Below are 15,462 nucleotides of genomic sequence, written 5' to 3' on the forward strand. Positions count from 1 at the left end.
CCACGCTTCTGAAACGATACCAAAAGGTGTTTGGATCTATTTGTTGTACTGCTAAAACGATTCATTTGTGCAATTTATGCCAAAAAAAACAAAAAAAAAATTGGTACTACAATGAACCACAGGCAGGATGAGGACACATGTACTTTAATGCCAGTGGACCAATCAAATAACTGCGAGTAAACATTTGAATTTTCCCATTTCAGAAGGACATCCGTCTGGGCCGCTGTCTTCATCTTGGTGCGTCTTCTTGTGCCGGCGCTGCTTCCGATGCCACCTGCAAGAAGAAGACGGTCGACTCACTCTAGACGAAGTGGCTTGGAAGGCAAGCGAGGCCAACCCACCTGCTGGTCGGCCACGTCGTCTGGGTCGGCGTCCAGCTCTGCCTGATCCGGGTGCTCTGCGGTCAGCAGGTCCATGGGGGCCTCAGCGATGGCCCGGATGGTCTGGTCCTCCAGGGCCAGTGCCGTGTCGAACTGCAGGGGGGATGGCGGCCCCTGCATCCCGTCACCTTCCACGTCTAGGTCCTGTATTGGAAGCGGACGGACACGTTAAACGCTGACGGCAGCAGCCGGGCCCCGCCACATGTACGTACGTCGCTGAACTCCAGGGGGAGGCTCTCGGTGGGCCGCAGTTCGGCGGCGCTCAGGTACAGCTCTCTGGAGGCGGGGGCGGAGTGCTCTTGTGGGGGTGCCTCCCGCTCCGGCCGGTACATGGGGGGCGGAAGGGGGAGGTGAAGCGGGCAGCGCGGGTCCTCCGACTGGCCCATATGCACCGTGCGCTCGCACGGCACATCCTTGGTGCCCGGGCAGCTCTTGAAGAGCACCTGGTTGCTGTCCTGGAAGATGTCTGGGGCGGACGCCGTCAAGGATCAAGCACATATTTCGCTTAAGTATCTTTGCTCATCTACTCATGCTAATGGCATGAGAGACAGGAAAAGTAGCTGCACAATTCCAATTTTCCATAACTATAAACATAGGTTTACAAAGTAGTTTTATGTTTACTGGAGTTTACCCCCCCTCCCTGAAACACACAAATGATGATCCCCCTTCTATCGTATTCCTCGGGAATCACGCACTGTGTTGTCACATTGCCAATTATGATGATAAAGGCAGTCGTGAATGTCATGATCGCAAACCCATTCCTTCCTTCAATGACAACTATAAAGGGATTTGAGTGGGCCATTTTGGGGAAAAATGGTTCTTCGAGCTGGCAGAAGGTGCAACTCCATCAGCCATCCACTCAAAATAAGAAATGCTTTGTGTTGCCATAATAGGCCCGCCTGTCACAGCCACTAACAACATTAGGAGGTCCTACCACAAGATCTCAGCATACATACCTTGGCAAAATTTGTAACCTTTGCACAATTTTTGAGATTAAACCGAGTAAACAAGTATAAATTGTTGTATTTTCTGGATTTTAGCAGCCGTTGCTTGTGGGTTCTTCAGTCTAATCTTTGACCATCAGCTGTGGCCTAAATCAACTACACAACCATCCGTTTGGCACCTTGGAGCAGCATTGGAAGACTACAAAGGGCATTTGCAAATATCTGTGAACCGATTTGTCAAAATTGAGCATTTCTAGCTCATTGGCCAGCAAGACGTGCATTGCTATCAAACACGTCACACATGCGGAAACACATCACTCACAGCGGTTGAAATCAACTAGTTGCGCCATGTCTCAGTAAGGGTGACAGTGTGACGAGATAATGCATCTTACTGTGTCACAAACAGCGGAAATGATACTTGATATGAGGAAAAAAAAATGTTTTCTTTATTCCTCCCAACTGAATTGGTTGTGCCTATGTTAGAAGATGGCAAACCAACAGACCACAGGAAGGATTTGATGTGGGCACCTCTGAAAAACCAGAAGCTACTGCAAGCAACCAGTCACGATGGGCGCCATGAGCCCATGTCCACTTTTTTGCCAGGATACGGGAGATGCAGTGGCGGGTCAGCGGCAGGCTGGGATTGGCGCATCGAATTCCGTCCACCAGGGAAATGCATTTTTCCTGCATTGCTCGCATGTGTGTCTACAAAATATGAAACGGCATCAAAGTCAGTGCATTTTTGGTTTCACAATGCCCCAGTGACACTTGAAGGAAGGACACCAAGAGGGACTTCTCCAGCTTGTTTCCTCAGCATCGCCGGCCCAATAAATTGCACAAATGGCACGCTCAACCTTCAAATTTGGGAATGACCAGATTGAACCACAAAGTGCAATTACCAAAAGAAAATTCATCTGGCGTCATGTTTGATACTATTAATGTTTCAAGATATTGTTTCACAATGTGTTTACTTTCTCTCCTTTAAATTTCAAAGGAGAGCTCAAGAATTTTTTTTGAGCCATTAAGACTGAGCAAAGCCAATGAGAATCCAACGCAAGACGTTTTAAACACTTGAATCAGGCAATAATTGGGGGCGGATATGAGAATGGTGAGAGTTATGTTTTTTGCTGAACGTGCCTTTGGAGCAGGAAGCTGAAAATTATTTGTTTGCAGCATCGGAATTTAAATCTAGGCAAAAGCAAGAAGTTGCACTAGGAATGCCTGCGTGCGCAAGCACCTGAGGAACGCCCTCGGTCAGCATCTGTCTTCGTTCCTTCAGCTGGCGGTGCAGCAGTGCCTCTACGCCGTAGCGCCGGCGATAGCGCCGCAGTGCTTTCAGCTTTTTCAAGTTGTCTCTCTCCTTCTGAGACAGGCCTTCAGGTCCTGTCAGAAGGCTGCTCCCTGGGCCGGAAAAGAAAATGAGCCGTGGGCGTGCCAGCGCTGTCTTTCAAGGAGCAGAAAAGCAAACGGCCTGTGGGCCGACCGGCGCGGTCTCACGAGGGACGCCATAGTTACCGATGGTTTCGTGCTCCATTTTGCGGTTGTGCAGGTAGCGGCGCTTCTTTTCTTTGAGCAGGTGCTGGAGACGTTTGAACTGGTCGATGTACAGGGACTGCAGCCTGATGAGTTTCTCGCGCGTAAAGAAAGCCACTTCCTCTGCCGTGTACACGCCAGCGTGTCTGCCGGGAGAAGAGGCACAGCCCGTCACACTTTGCTCTAAGGACCATCTTATCAAAACCAAACAGTCCAACGTGCAGGTGCGGTGCTGCCAGTGAAGACTAGTTGGTAAACCTGACAAAAGGATGCAAAGAAAGGCTTGGACAACTTTTAATCGTGGTGGAAATGAATGCATGTGCAGTGCACTGAGGGATGACATACCGGAGAATGGCTGCAATCTTTGGTATTTCCAAAATATACAGGCTCTATGCTTTACTAAGTCAATAAAAAAATATATATATATATAAAATGGCTATTGGTACTAGGGATTTTACCTGTTGTGAACAGGACTTGGCAATAAATGAAATTCATTTGATAAATTTGTCATTTTAACAATCAGCTATTTGATAATTTGCTCAATTTAAGGTTTCGATTGATGGGTGTTTGACAAACATATTCACAACAGTGACTAACAACTTTGTTGTGGTATTTACACATGCCCCAAGCTGAACATTTTGCACAGGATTTATGTTTGAATTAATCAAATTTTCCTTTAATTAATGTTTATTTCAATCAGAAGCATAACGGTCTAGAATAAATGAATAAAACTCCAGGCCAGATCGCCATCTCAAGTTGTGACATAGGCCTTGTCTACACATAACCAGGGTGATTTAAACCAGCATATGACCCTCCTTGGAATGTAAAAAAAAATCTTTGTCCACATGGCTTTATTTATAACTTCAATTAAAAAAAAAAAAAAACATTGCAACACAAATGGCCCAGTGCAGTTTAATTTGTTTACAAACATGCCAACCCACTAGGCAGCAGTAGTGTAACCAAATTCTGTGCAAACAGAAATAACTTCTGCCTCTGGTCACCAGCATCTGTATCTTTGGCAGGAGATAGAGCGAAGACGCAAATCTCCAGCAGATCCGGACGATTTGACAAATCTCCACGTTGGCTTGGGTTTTTGAGACCTTCAGTTTTGATGGGGGGAGAAATGGAGGAGGGGAAAAAAAAAAAAAAAAAAAGCCTGGGCACGTATAGCCAACAGGGCAAACCGGAGACACTTACGACCCATTTACAAGAACCCCAGCTATGTGTAGACTAGACATGGATAAGCAGCTTGGCAATATAGGGTCAAGTCAAGCTTATTTAAAACTGTCCAAGTCTGTCAAAACCGGCAAGTTTTTTTTTTCCATCCCGAGTCGTCTGCCTTAATGGGCAGCTGCAGAATGTAGCTCTCAGTGTGTATCACATGTGAGTCCTCCTCTGCTGCAGCAGTTCATTTTCTTGGTTTGTCAGCTTTTGCACCACTATAAGTTGAGTACTGCGGATAACTTCTGCAGGTATAGTGTATCAATTAATAATACAATGTAGATTCTGTCATTTTGAGTATTTTCCCCCCACACACGCATGCACGCGCACACACACCTAAACAAGCTTCTTCTGTCACTTGCGCTCTCTCTTGCACTATGGCAAGCGAATCAGATCATCCAACGCTAATTCGCGTTTATTTTGAGTTATGTTGTACGCATTCAGAACGCCGTTTTTTTCACCACTTTTTATGCCTAGTGGTATCAGGGACCGCATCGAGGTCGCCACTCTAGATGCCTAGCAACGCCCAGTCTTTTTTTTTTTTTTTTTTTAAAAACCAAACACCATTTGCAGCACTAACAAAAACCAACAGCATTAGCAACGCCAGTCGGCATCACGCACAAAAAACACGATTCCAAACTCCGTCTTTTGTTTTTCAACATGAACGGCTGTCACCACGAGCCATCTAAAGCGGTGCTTCGCTAACGATCTTAGACATTATTAGACCCAAAAAGCAGCAAGTCAACAGAAAATGACAGCAGTTATCCATCCATCCATCATCCATGCATCCACAGGCTTGCTGGGAAAACAAAAAGTGGTGAATTGAATCCGAGGGTGCTAAATGCTTCCAAACTGGAATTGTTAGCGCGCGCTGATTAGCATGAAGAAGATGCCGCATCGTACTTCAGAGGATCCTCTTGGTCACTGTCGATGCTGTCGGCCTCACTTTCGGGTTCTCCTCTCCAAGTCTGGTCCAAGAGTAGCGGACCCTGCTCCTCTTCGCTCAATGGACTGTCCTCGTCTGGACAAAAACATTTTTTGTGTAAAGCCCATTTCGTACTGGCTTTGATTAAGCTTTAGATGCCAAAAAATGAGCACAACTTCGCTAAGATGAATATGATTGAACTGTGTGTCAAACTTGTGAGTTGTGTTGACGTCTCAAGCAAAACAACTACAAGGTGCCGGTGGCGGCCTTCACCTAGAATGCGGCTGGCTTCCGAGTGAGTTCCCTCCAGGCCACGGGCGTAGCCACTTAACTGTGACAAGAGTGTCTCAGGCGACGGAGCGGCCGACGCCTTCCTCATCTGAGCGCGGAGTGCCATGGCGTTCCTGCGAGCGTGCTCGGCGCAGAATGTCACACTTCAACAAAAACAGGACAAAAGCGAACCAGGTGTGAGGAAGTGGCAGTCCATCACACGGAATGAATGAGCATTCATGAAAAGCCCAAAGCGGGACATCAACAGTCCACTCATCCCCCAAACATCTCATGACCTGACTTTTAGATAATTGCTAACAGACGAAAAATATCCCAGTTGCTTTTACTCACATTTGTAAAAGATACACGGAGATACAAAATTGCCAAGCGGAAACGTCGTGGCACACAAAAACCCCGTTCGGATGTTTGTTGAACGCAAGCTGCAATGTAATGTATAAAGGCTCACAATTTTTGTTCATGAATGATCTGGAGGAGGAAACCACAAGCTTTTTTTCGTACAATAGAAAAAAAAGAGGCTTCAAAAATGAAGACAAGTTAGATTTTGTGAAAGCATCGGACCCATGTCATGATAATTGTGCTTAGATGAGAAAATGGACACATGTCCATGCATGATTGAGACATCCTGTCAGGCTGGTGTCAATTGCTTTGCTGGCTGCCGCTGGACCCACACGCACAAATGAGTGCAACAGTTTTTGGAAATCCATTGAAACATTGTGTGTCCACTCGGTTCAGGTGCATGCACAACAGTGTGGAGGAATGCTAATGCTAGCCAAGATGGCAGTGTGCATGCTTGCACCGGCTACTTTCAACCTAATTGTTTTCTTCTTTACGATGCATTTTTTAACCGTTGTTATACTACAGAGCATCAATTAGTTAAATGATTAAGAAAATAACTGAGAACAAGGAACTGACTTTACTGAAGGTTTGCTCTTAATGAGGAATTTAATTATGCTAGTCTAGTACCCTTGCAGACGTAGTAAATGTTTCAAAATATAATATCCATCATGTGGATGTAAACCTACAAGGTTTTCAGTGTAGGGTACGTATTAAACAACACACATAGTTATTTTTTTCTGCTTCTGCTGTAGCACTTACCCATCCTTCCTGTCCACCTTGGGCGCCGCGTTTGGGCAGCGTTTGCCATTTTTAGCAGAGACGTAATTGCATTGTTTGTAGGGGGCGCTCTTGTCCTCGAGAATGTGTTTGATGCAGAAGTCCAAGCCGTCCAGTCTGGGCTGCGAGCACGGCCGCTGCGCCAAGGCGCACGTCTGCGCCTCCTGCGGACGCGATGTAGCCGCCGCCGGCTGCTGCTGGGTCAGCCGGCTGCGACTGCTTGGCAATACGTGGATTCGGATCCTGTTCATTACCACTCTGCAAACACATGCATAACAAAATGGAGCTTAGGCTGGACAAGATCGAAAGATAGAAAAAAAAAAAGTCATGTCTCTCTTTGTGCAAGCTCAGGACGAGAATGCATAACATCTATAATGTTAATTTTGACACCAGGTGACATATACTGTATATGACAGTGTCACCTGGAAGTCTGTCTCTCAGAACCTACTCACGCTTAAAGCATAGAATAAGGGCGTAAAGTTAGATAGTACCTTTCAAGAAACATAACGGCATTTGCAAAGTGTCGATCCATAACAGAGTACCAAATTAATCGACAACTGCAAAGTGATGAAGCATTTAAAGATGTTTACACAAAAACAGGCCAAATTTTCTAGTATTAGCTTGTTCCAAACAGATGTTGGTTTCTGCAGGGATACTTGTGATATACTTAGAACCAAAATACAGTATTCATAAAACCGCAACAGCTACAACTTAAAGAGCATACATTTCCCGAGCAATTTCAATCAAGCGACGTGCTAATGTTGACACACTTGCCAACGATTTATTTTGCAAGTTTATATACACTGCAGTCACTCCTTATTTTGGCTTTGTTCTGTTCCAAGCTCATTTCAAATTTTCTACATGGTGCGGAGCTAATCTGACCGAAGAGCATCAACCTCCTCGTGTCGTCCTTGAAGTTCATACATTTATTTGAAAAAAGCCCGGCCTTAGAGTGTGGATTTTCATGTATCCACATCAAAATCTTAACTATGGCGCAAAAGCGTCTAAGAAGAATTACTGGGTTTGCCATAAGTCTAACGTGAGTATTTTCCCCACATAGTGGCGCGTAGAACGACGTTTAGATAATAAAAGAAATGTCAAAGGAAATTAACTGCATGTTGCTGTTATTGCCTAAGGTCCGAGCAAGCACGAGGCGGCGTTTTAGCCCGCCCTCCACACGCTGCATTAACTAAAAATACGACAAAAATATAATATCATATAATAATGTAAACCTGCCCCCTCTCAGTGTCAAATATTAACTAAACTAAATTGTATTATTTGTATTTGGCACTTTGTATACTTCACATACTTTTGTGTGCGTGTACGTGACTAATTTGTAAATAAAGTTAAAGACACTGCGTCACTCTTTGATGGCGGCGCCATCTTTGTCTGGCAAATGCTAATGTTAGCTAAGCTAACGCTTACCGTCTTCAGCTTGCGTCCAACACTTTGGGTCTTGAGGTGGTCGTGAAACAAAGTAACCTCGTACGGAGGGAGACAATTGTCTCCGCGAGAACAGGACGGAGCTAGCTAGTCCGTTAAAAGCGACGAATTACGTCACGGAACTCTCCTGCAATTCTCTACCGTAATCAGGCTGCCCAAGGCGAGCACTATGACAATGAGGCGCCTCACTTTCACAACGTCAGGCAGTCGCGTAAAGCCCGCCTCCAACGACCTCTGATTGGCCCAAATCTCGCATCAAATGCGATCACTTGATTAAAAGGCTGCCAATCAAAGGATAAACAAAAAAAGTTGCTAGTAAAAAAAACAAAAAAACAAACGAGTCTATATACGTTTTCCCTTAAAATTTTATTGACTTTTAATATGAATGAAAAAAAACGCTATGTAAAAACAAGTATTCACGTACAACAGGTTACCTGGAAGAAGAAATCCTAACATGTCATTTATGACCAGTCCTGTGTTTCAAAACTCAGATGCAGGAAAAGCTCAGGTAAATAAAGTGATTTGCATTGCTGTGTTGCATGGCAGTTGTGAGTTCACCCCCCCCCCCCCCCATTACAAAATTAGATTTGCACTTGCATTGCAGATAAACTGCAATGCAACTTTTCAGTGCACTTACTCTTGCGTCTCAGATAAATGTGAAACTATTGTTAATTTTCCGGTCTAACCATGAAAAAAATGTACAAACTAAAATCTATGTAAAAAGAGGTCATCTGTTGCCCATCTCAACTGTTGAAAGGAAAATAACGAGCAGGATCAATTCCATGATGAAGTAGAGTTCCAGGTTGTTCAACATCTGACCCAGTCCCCTCATCCCACTTTTTTTGATAACCAAACACAACTTTGAACGGAACAAGTTAGCTGAGTGTACAATGCAAAAGGTGCAAGACATCAACTTTAATACAAGTACATCAGAGAGGTCGCACGCACAATCGACTGACCAACCCAACGCCCCCCCCCCCCCCCCCCCCAAAAAAAAAAAAACACTCCCAAAAAGGAATGCCTCCAAGAAAGTCAACCAACAACAGCTGGTTTATCAATAACTTGATATGGTCATCATCTTAAATCTAAACAATTGAAAACAATCTGCATCTCTGTGCCAATATCAGCATGATGCATTTGAGAGCTATTAGAATTTCTGAGCCACAAAACATTTTTTCTATACATTTGTCAATAAGTATGTTTAACAATTTTACAACCATTTAAAACAATGACTGCAACACGTAGAACAATAAAAACTCATAACTTACACTTTTTTCCATTTTTTTTTAAACAAAATGTAAAAATATTGAATGTATTGTTTTAAACATTTTACAATCCTTGCATACATTTATCAAATGTAGCAAGAAAATTCCAGAACTCCTAGCCCGCAGTTTTTCCGGAACAGGGCAGCTTTGGGGATAGACTTGCTCATGGCATTTTTTTACAGTACAGTATTCTTTGTCAATCATTCCAAGGAGAAGGAATAAATAAAGCGAGTCAAACATTTAAAAAAAAACAACCTGCTGGTTGTGTGCTGATCTAATCTCCTGAATTTCCTCAGAAAGTCTGTATGGGCCAAATGAACAACAACTCAGCTGTGGCTTTCTGGGGACACTTCAAAGCTTTTTAAGCCTTCTCAGTCAAAGTCAATAAAAACTAAAAAGCATAAAATTTGATGGCCCATGAGCAAGCGTAAGAAAGTCATTTGGGTAGAGGGGGAAGAGGGGGAGGGGGATCGGACGGCAGGGGCGGAGGCCTGGCGCCGCCCCCCCGAGACCCGCCGGAGTATTTGTAGTCTGCGTACTGGGGACGATAGTCAAAGACGGACGGCTGCGAGGGCTGCACGCCCTGTGCGCTAAGGAGCGAGTTCAACATTTCAAAGGTATCTTGGTACTCATTGGATTGCGCGCCGGCCGCAGCCCCGCCTCCGCCGCCGTGCCCGTTGGTGTCCGTCTTGTCGCCTTTGGCGTGCGAGTAGCTTCCCGGCGGGTGATGGGGGATGCCCAGTGTGGGAATGACGTCGGAGGAGGAAGACAACGACGGAAGCTGGTAGGGATGGCGAGACGACTTGCTGACTTTGGAAGGGGGGTGGGAACCCATCGAGGGGTCTTGGGGGTGCGTCCTCTTGCGCGAGGCTGAGGACGACGACGATGAGGAGCTGGTTCGGGATGAGTCGCCCGGGGCTTTTTTGCCGCCGGAAGCGGATGAGTGCTTGTGCGAAGAGGAAAGGGAGGCGGCGCTAGAGGAAGGATGGGGGTGATGGTGGTGATGGTGCTGCTGGTGATGGCTATGGTGGTGGTGGTGGCTGTGGTTCGAGCGCTCGCCCCTGTGCTTGTCCCTGCTTTTGCCCTCCTCAGCCGAGCTTCCCCGTTGCTTGTCAGGCACGCGGATGCGCACCTTGATGTCCTGCTCGGGCCCCCTGGCGCCACCTCCGCCGCCCAGGGGGAACCTCATTTTCAAAGCACTTCGATCGTGCCTCTCCTTCTCCAGGGGGATCTTCAAAATAATGGGCGACGGGTTGGCCAGGTCGGCGGCAGAGGCGGCCGACTGTTGCTGCCGCTCTTTCCTTTGCTGCTGGCCGATAAGAACCTGGGCGGCGTTGGCGTAGTCCCGCTTGACGCTGGCCTCCATGTTCTCCAACTTCCTCTTCTGCGCTGCCAGGACATCTGCGTTCTTGGCGCGATACTCGCTTAAGGACACCTTGGCCGGGGCGGGAGCGTGCACCTCGTGGTTAGACGACTGTTCGGCTCCTGGCGGGCCTTTGGCGCTCCAGGTGGCGGCGCTGCCGGGTGTTCCCCTGCCCTTGTCGGCAGCCGGCAACGAAAGGCTCATCAGGCCCGCAACGGTGCTCTCTGACGAGGCCATGGAGATCATGCTCATCATGGTGTCCCTCTGGTCTCCCTCCTCCTGGACCTTAGGCTTGGCCTTTGGTGTCTGACCTCCCGCCTGGGAAGTAGCAAAAAGACGGGCTGCTAAGATGGCTTGCAAAACAAGTCATCGGACTTGGTTTGAATAAGTCACAGAGATGGACTAATCTGGCCTCTATGCTCCTTCGGTTATCAAATATACATTTGTCACTGTAGCATGTTTTGATGCCTATCTTACAAACCTTCCAGTTGCGAATCCGCTTCAACCTGCTGGGTGTTTTTTCCAGGATCTGCAGGAATTCATGCGTGAGCTCTGGGAAAAAAACAAAACAAAAAAAAGTTAGTAAAGAGAATTGGTGGGGTCAGCTCGAGTTAATTAAAAGCACAGATCCATCTACAGTTTTGACCCACTCAAAAGCGAGCTTTGAATCACTGAGGCACTCAACCAACAAAATATTTCATAGGCCACGCTCATTTTGACATGTCCATCTGGAGAGGCCTACGGGATTTTGGCCTGACTAGCGTATCGCAGGAGAGTACTGCCTTGTCCCACCGTAATTATTTTACTCAAGTGCAGAACATTGACATGTTTCTTATACCTACCATTGTTAAGATTTGGTCTGGCTTGAAGATATCAATAGATCAAATCTCTTAACATTTCGTTCTAAAAACATAAATGCATGCATAATTCCTGCAATAATTATTGTTTTTTGTGAAAATGTTATTTCGGGACACCCCACATCACTGGATATTTTTTTAAGTGAAACTTGACGGCCGACTGGAGAAGGGCGTGAGTCCGAGTGGTGGACCAAACGTTGACCCACAATCACACAATTGAGTGTTTGACTCAAACGTCAAGGCGTTTTTGGACCAGACTCTCTATTGGCAATACCAAATCAAAACCTTTTGTGTTTCCAATGAGTTACTCATTTCTTACTCTTAAAATCACTACAAGGAGAATTTGCAGTAAACATTTTAGGGAAGCACCCAGATCCACAAGATGAAGGGACCATTCCAAGCAGAATCTTGCAAACCACAAATAAGGGGTGTTTTTACAGGCAAAATGAAGGTGACTTTTGCTAGTTTCTGAGGAGCATCGGCGCGCCTACCATCCAGCAGCTTGAGGGTGACGGTGGGGTCAACATATTCCCACCAGTGTTTGCCGTCTGTCGAGACGGGTATCTCCCAGTTGGACCACTTGCAGGCCAGGTGGATGCATACGCAAGCCACTACGGGCGGACTGTACTGCAGGCAGAAGGTAGTCAAGTGGAGACTGTGCGGCACCGTATGTTCGTGGACAGCAACAGCGGAAAGAAAGGGGGGTAGGGGTGGACAAATTCAGTATACTGAGTTAAAGGTAATGGTGTTTCAAAGAAACCATAACACACACAAAGTAGGACTATACCTGTTGGTGGCCATGAAGTAAGATGTTTGAGCCAGATCCTTACTTGCTGAAACAACAGCAGAATAGATAGACACACTTAAAGTCAGAGTCTGTGCAACACTTTTGTTTGTCTGCCCCCAAAATGAGCTCAGGTTTCATTTGATGCTCACCTCGGACAAGCTGGGTGCACTTGACAACATGGGTGTGCGGATGGTCAATGGTGATTTCAAACGCTGCAGGAACAGATGACAAAACAAACAAACAAACAAACAAAAAAAAAGGATGAGTTAGTCACAGACAGAAATCGTGATGAAGGCGCACTCCAAAACCCATGCTACAAAAGAGAATCCTGCTACGCCATACAAAGGCTTTTCTGCTTCTGACATTCTGTCCTAAATGAAAAGACCCAAAGGTTTATTGAGAACAGTCGATGTCAATTTTCCCCTGGGAGCAAATAGAAGAAGTCGAGGCATTGGGCTGACGGGGGGAAATGTCACCTCGCCGTCCTCAAATGAAGAGACGGGCGGAAAAAAAAAAAAAAAGTGAAAATGCGAGCATTTGACTATTTTAGTGGCTGGGTGAGGCCTGAACATGACTTTGCGGCTTCCTGTTGGACAAAAGTCAACACATGTTAGTCGACTTGTGGAGAATGACAGGGGGGGAAATGAAGGGAGCCCCGCTTTCCTTGGCAACTTACCCAAGGTCTGGAGTATTATGCTCTCAAGAATGACCAGGTCTTGGGCTTGTTGCAGGTAGGCCTGAGGTTGAGAGGACAGGCACATTACTCAGTGCGAGGCCACTAGCTGTCCGTACACAACATCACCCGCTCATGCACTTTGCATTCGCTAACGTCAATTAATCGCAACCGCTTCTGGGCGTGACTTGGAGAGGCCCACTTTCTGCCAGGCTTCTTTTTAAAATGTCAAGGTTCTGACCTGTGACAGCTGAAGGCAGCACCAAAAAAACTTTTGCCAAGGTTTACTGGGCACCGAGTGCAAGATGCGACTGTGGCTGTTGGGCTAAATGCAGGAGAGCATGGGAGACTTACATCACTGCGCACGTCTGGCGATGGCTCCTGCGGGTTGAGGCAAGCGTGGGCCACCTTGATAACGTGTTCCAACTTTCGGGGCTGCTCCTCAACTTTGGCTGCCAGGAAAAGGGCGGCAGGAGAAATTACCTGATAACCAAACAAATAATCATGTCAATATTAAGTCCTCTGCCAAATGTGGCATAAGATGAGGTCCTGTGCTGCACACAATCGGCACTCACATTTCTGTGAAATCTGGTGAACGACTGGACCATGTAGAAGCGATGCATGTACACGATGGCTGTATTAATCGTAAGCTGGGACCTAATATCAGCTTGTTCAGGCAAACAGCATAAACATTTGAACTGCATCGCACATATTGGCACAAAGGCTGTTGAAGTGAAAGATCAATTTATGGAGTTTGTTCAATCTCGAATCAGGATTACCGGTAGTATTTTTAATTGCATGTTTGAGTGCTTAATGCAATCACAACATGTCATCTTAATCAAAAACGATATGCAAACAGTTTGGCTTGTCTATTACCTTGTTTTGAGTTCCGTAAACCTGGGTACTTGTCGACCTATGTCGACTATTTCCAAACTAATTTGACGTTGTGTGGTTACAGAGCTTTCGACTGAATACTGCCGCCTAAGATTTTGACTCCCAGGTGAAGGCTTGGCGATCAGACACTTTCAGAACTTTTCAGCGCTCTTACAAAGACGTAAAATTCTTATTTTTTGCCAGAAAATTATACTTGTATTATTGTAGTATTTATTTTTCAATTAAACGTCAGCTAAAGGTTGTCTGGTGCAACTCGATTACAACCAGAAATTGTTTACACATAGTGAATACAAATAAAGGCTAGAGTGAAGATAGTCCAATGTTACTGCGTTGCTAAGCAAGACGAACAATTCTAAAAATATCCCGTGAAAAGCAGTCAGCGTCACCAAACAAGCAAAAACGCGCATTACTAAATGCTCTGGAGGGGAACAATATTGAGTTTCAAACGGGAAAGAAGTTTGCGAGCTGCCGCTAATAGTCAAATTTTTGCATGAGCTAATGCTAAGAAGAACGTGCTAGCGTCCAGGCCCGAGGCCTACATAACTCGGTTCGGCTGCGGACAAATCAACATCACCGGAAACCGGCAAAAGAAGATAAAACAAGGTGGCGATAATAATTGCAGCTATTAACACAAAGGCAAACGAGACACATATAGTATGCATGTAAAGGTGCGGGGAGGAAACTGCCGAGTGGAAGCGAGCGAAAGCGCGGTGCTGCCTTGGCTACCCTAGCCGCTAACAAGCTAAGGCGAGCGCTTGCGACGGCGGCGGAGAAAGGATACACGTTCAGCCGCTGGCCCATGTCCTGCAGCAGGTTGGCTGCTTGTTGCCTGTACGACAGCTCCTTGTCCGGGTCGAGTCCGGCTCGCCGAGAGGGGTTGTTGTCGATCTCCTGGCGGCTGTAGTACCATTTATTGTTGCAGCTTGCGGGAAGACAACGAAGCGAAGCCGCCATCACTGACCAGGAGGAACGTTTTAAAATATCGGCGCGTCACAGGAAATGCGTCACACCCTACGCCAAGGGTGCATGGGCGCGAAAGAGGGAGTTCGCCCGGTTGCCAGCAGATGGCAGTAATATCAGGACAAAATTAGCGCCATATACGCGCCAGGGCGCCATTTTGCAGCCCAGTCTGCATGGCGCACGTATAACGGTACACGTCGGCCACATTATTGGTGCACGTTCCTTTCTTAAGCCTTAATCAACATTTCATCATGAAAATTGATATTTATACGGAACGCAAGTCGATCTTCCCACTAGTTTAATCGATTTTACGTATCTGAATAAAACTCGTGAAGCAATGACCAGGTAAATAGCAGGTTGAACAGCTGTGCGTTATTCTGTTCCCAAACACTTCAAAGTTTGATGGTACCCTCGCCAGTTCACATTAACTCATTGCCATTGACTTACTGCCAAGTTCAACACTTGCAATGTTGCCCGCTTGATTGGCATTTTTTGCACCCATTTGTATAGCCGCACGATTAAAAAAATCCGTAGTTTGTTTCATAAAAGTCATTTGATTAAATTTAGTCATAAACTTACACCTGCTCTGTCCATATCGTTCGTCTCTTGTCACGCAGAGGATCTACGGAGCTTTACGCGTTTGCCACTTCGCCTTTTACACAGGACAGCCATCCATGTTATTGGATGGTTATGTAAACGATGAAAGACTAACGAAGACGGTTGAAGCATCAGCGACAGCGAGCGATGGCCTTTATGATGGCGCCATGAAAATCATGTGACCGGTTTCAGCCAATCAACGTCCGTATCGGCGAC

The 15,462-nt window shown here is 46.1% G+C and overlaps 2 protein-coding genes across 5 annotated transcripts; both read right to left on the reverse strand.

Moving 5' to 3' along the window:
• Window positions 1-128: 128 nt before the first annotated feature.
• On the reverse strand, window positions 129-8,051 carry kansl2 (KAT8 regulatory NSL complex subunit 2). Its single transcript, XM_088436143.1, has 10 exons — window positions 7,833-8,051; window positions 6,390-6,665; window positions 5,277-5,437; window positions 4,982-5,099; window positions 2,840-3,003; window positions 2,562-2,725; window positions 1,933-2,029; window positions 593-846; window positions 342-524; window positions 129-274 (listed from the first exon to the last, which is right to left on the reverse strand). The coding sequence occupies exons 2-10, from the start codon at window positions 6,656-6,658 to the stop codon at window positions 230-232; spliced, it is 1,455 nt and encodes a 484-aa protein (XP_088292269.1). The 5' UTR covers window positions 6,659-6,665; window positions 7,833-8,051; the 3' UTR covers window positions 129-229.
• Window positions 8,052-8,850: 799 nt separating this feature from the next.
• Window positions 8,851-15,375, reverse strand: ccnt1 (cyclin T1). Of its 4 annotated transcripts, none has more exons than XM_088408682.1 (10): window positions 15,229-15,375; window positions 14,471-14,587; window positions 13,371-13,452; window positions 13,150-13,278; window positions 12,799-12,859; window positions 12,272-12,334; window positions 12,123-12,177; window positions 11,827-11,990; window positions 10,960-11,030; window positions 8,851-10,796 (listed from the first exon to the last, which is right to left on the reverse strand). In XM_088408682.1, the coding sequence occupies exons 2-10, from the start codon at window positions 14,488-14,490 to the stop codon at window positions 9,552-9,554; spliced, it is 1,890 nt and encodes a 629-aa protein (XP_088264808.1). In that variant the 5' UTR covers window positions 14,491-14,587; window positions 15,229-15,375; the 3' UTR covers window positions 8,851-9,551. The 4 variants fall into 4 exon arrangements, with proteins under 4 accessions (XP_088264808.1, XP_088264807.1, XP_088264805.1 ...); XM_088408681.1 differs by having other exon boundaries at window positions 14,471-14,611; window positions 15,229-15,349; XM_088408679.1 differs by lacking the exon at window positions 15,229-15,375 and having other exon boundaries at window positions 14,471-15,194.
• Window positions 15,376-15,462: the final 87 nt, after the last annotated feature.

The sequence above is a fragment of the Hippichthys cyanospilos genome, chromosome 2, assembly GCF_059441005.1.
Source record: "Hippichthys cyanospilos isolate Australia breed blue-spotted pipefish chromosome 2, RoL_Hcya_1.0, whole genome shotgun sequence".
Taxonomy (NCBI): domain Eukaryota; kingdom Metazoa; phylum Chordata; class Actinopteri; order Syngnathiformes; family Syngnathidae; genus Hippichthys; species Hippichthys cyanospilos.

Bases quoted from the DNA above. Each gene is read 5' to 3' on its own strand.
- ccnt1 (XM_088408679.1), bottom strand. From the start codon at position 14,643: ATGGCGGCTTCGCTTCGTTGTCTTCCCGCAAGCTGCAACAATAAATGG. The intron at 12,178-12,271 runs GTGAGCATCAAA...TCTATTCTGCTG, and splicing joins GTGCACCCAGCTTGTCCGAG to TTGTTTCAGCAAGTAAGGAT. The intron at 11,031-11,826 runs GTAGGCGCGCCG...TTTTTTTCCCAG, and splicing joins CACCCTCAAGCTGCTGGATG to AGCTCACGCATGAATTCCTG.
- kansl2 (XM_088436143.1), bottom strand. From the start codon at position 6,658: ATGAACAGGATCCGAATCCACGTATTGCCAAGCAGTCGCAGCCGGCTG. The intron at 5,438-6,389 runs GTAAGTGCTACA...TTTTTGTTGAAG, and splicing joins AAGGTGGACAGGAAGGATGG to TGTGACATTCTGCGCCGAGC. The intron at 525-592 runs GTACGTACATGT...CTTCCAATACAG, and splicing joins TCCCCCTGGAGTTCAGCGAC to GACCTAGACGTGGAAGGTGA.